A 2,533-nucleotide genomic window follows, 5' to 3' on the forward strand; every position below is an offset into this window, starting at 1 on the left:
AGATAGATAGATATAGATATATATATATGTGTATATGTATATATATATATACATATATATGTATATATATATATATATATATATATGTTCCTACATATATAACATATGTATGTGTGTGTGTGTGTGGAGAGAAAGAGTTAGATTGAATTTTTTGGGTGTTTAATATATTTTTTAAGTAAGGATTATTTATATAAAATATGTAATATAAATATACATGTGTGATGTGACACGTGTGGTTCAATTGTGGGTAACCTCAATCTTTCTACTACTACTACTACTACTACTACTACTACTACTACTACACACACACACACACACACACACACAAACACAGAGACACAAACACACACACAGACATACATGTATATATACACGAGTGAATAGACAGGAGAAAGTGGCACTCAACACATTTGGGTGAAAGTTTACAAACATACATACATGTACATTTCAACACACACACACACACACACACACACATACACATACATGCACACAGACACACATAGACACAAACACACATACAGACACACATAGACACAAACACACACACACACACACATGTATATATACACGAGTGAATGGACAGCCGAAAGTGGCACTCAATACATTGGGTGAAAGTTTACAAACATACATACATGTACATTTCTACCCATACACACAAACACATATGCACACACACACACACACACACACACACACACACACACACACACACACACACACACTCACACAGATATATGTACACACACCTGAACACGAGAGGGACGAAGCACTGGAAGAAGGAAAGAACAACTTAAAAATTGCGAAACAGGTACGTAAATAAATATATAGATCGATAGATACGATAATTAGACAGATGGACAGGTAGATACGCAGATAGGTAGATAGGTACTCAGGTAAATACGAGGGGTAGTCGCAGAAATTTAAAAGGTAAAGGAGAAACTGAAAGGTAGTTTAAATAAACATCAGCGATGATATTATATTAGTTCAAAGACAGTCGGATAGAAAGATAGACATACAAAATACACACTTATTGATAATTATTATCCACTAACTTACAAACACATATATATATATATATATGTGTGTGTGTGTGTGTGTGTGTGTGTGTATACATATGTACATAGATAGATAGGAGACCAAAGTGTACGTACACTGCTATATATATATATATATATATAAACACAAAATGGGACAAGAATGGGACGGATGATTTGTTGTCCCTTTTTTGTATCACCTAACTGCCTGGATGTTTTGCGTTCTTGTCCTATTTTGTATAATATATACATACATATATACATACATACAGACTGACAGACATACATATATATACAGACATACATACATAAATACATTCATAGTGAATAATAAACAGATAAATAGATTAAATATATGGACAGGGCAGAGCAGAGATAAGTTAAATCGTACATGGACGGGTGGATTATCGAAATAAATAAATACATATGCAGGGTAGATGGATCCTGGATTAATAAAGTATCGCAACTGTTAACTTTCAATAATTTAAATAAATAGTTATATGTTTAAAAAAAAAATTTTTTTATATATAATTGCATTACAAAGTTTTGATTTCAACACAGAATAACTGTTATGTAACTTGAGGTTCACGCGGCATGTGTACCTGTTTGTGCGTGCGTGCATGTGTGTGTGTGTGTGTGTATGAGTGTGTTTGCGTGTGTAGAAAGAAAGAAGAAAGAAAGAGTATGCTTGTGTGAGAGCGAGAGATAGAGAGATAGTGGCGTGTGTTTGTACTTGCATGCGTGTGTGTCTGCGCATGTGGCATACATGATATATAACGTATGTATGTTATTATTGTTATTATTATTATTATTATTATTATTATTATTATTATTATTATTATTATTATTATTATTATTATTATTAAAATAAACAAGGAAGAGAAGAAATCTTTTGCTGTGTCACTTACCTTGCCATATACGTCAGCCATGGTCAGTTCGGTTTCCAACACCATAACGGCGATGCCAAACATACCGAAAACAAGACAATAGTCGGAGATACGTTTCCTGCGTTCGTATAGCGCTTTCCTCTTGCCCAACCTATAACCGACGTTGGGTTTTTGTCGTTCCTTTGCAGGTTTGTCGTCCACAAAACGAGGATAGTCACTGCTACTTCCACCGCCAACCAGAGCCACGCCAACATCTTCCGAGGTATAACTCATCTTAGACGATGTGGGCAATGACTGCATAGAGTTGGGCTTCTGGAGTTGCTTAAACGAGCCAATTGCCCCATTGACTCGCATATAATCGGCTCCAATATCGGATAAAAAATCCTTAGCTTTCTGCTTGCACTCTTCTCGTTCTCGTTGTTGTTGTTGTAACTGTTGTTGTTGTTGTAATAGTTGTTGTGCTGTTGTTGTCGGTGGTGGATGTGTTTGTTGCAAATGTTGTAACTGTTGCTGTGTTTGTTGTTGTGACGGACGCTGTTGTTGTGTTTGTTGTTGTTGTTGTTGTTGTTGTGCTTGTTGTGTATGCTGTGTATGTTGTTGATGGTGGTG

At 35.4% G+C, this 2,533-nt stretch overlaps 1 protein-coding gene across 1 annotated transcript in view; it reads right to left on the reverse strand.

The window, feature by feature from the left end:
• LOC106880106 (small conductance calcium-activated potassium channel protein 1) overlaps positions 1-2,533 on the reverse strand; it is a 514,884-nt gene that overhangs the window by 456,477 nt on the left and 55,874 nt on the right. The window contains exon 3 of the mRNA XM_052972057.1: positions 1,946-2,527. Coding sequence (XP_052828017.1) covers positions 1,946-2,527 — 582 coding nt within the window. The remainder of the gene's footprint in view (positions 1-1,945; positions 2,528-2,533) is intronic.

The sequence above is a fragment of the Octopus bimaculoides genome, chromosome 12 (genome assembly GCF_001194135.2).
Source record: "Octopus bimaculoides isolate UCB-OBI-ISO-001 chromosome 12, ASM119413v2, whole genome shotgun sequence".
NCBI lineage: Eukaryota > Metazoa > Mollusca > Cephalopoda > Octopoda > Octopodidae > Octopus > Octopus bimaculoides.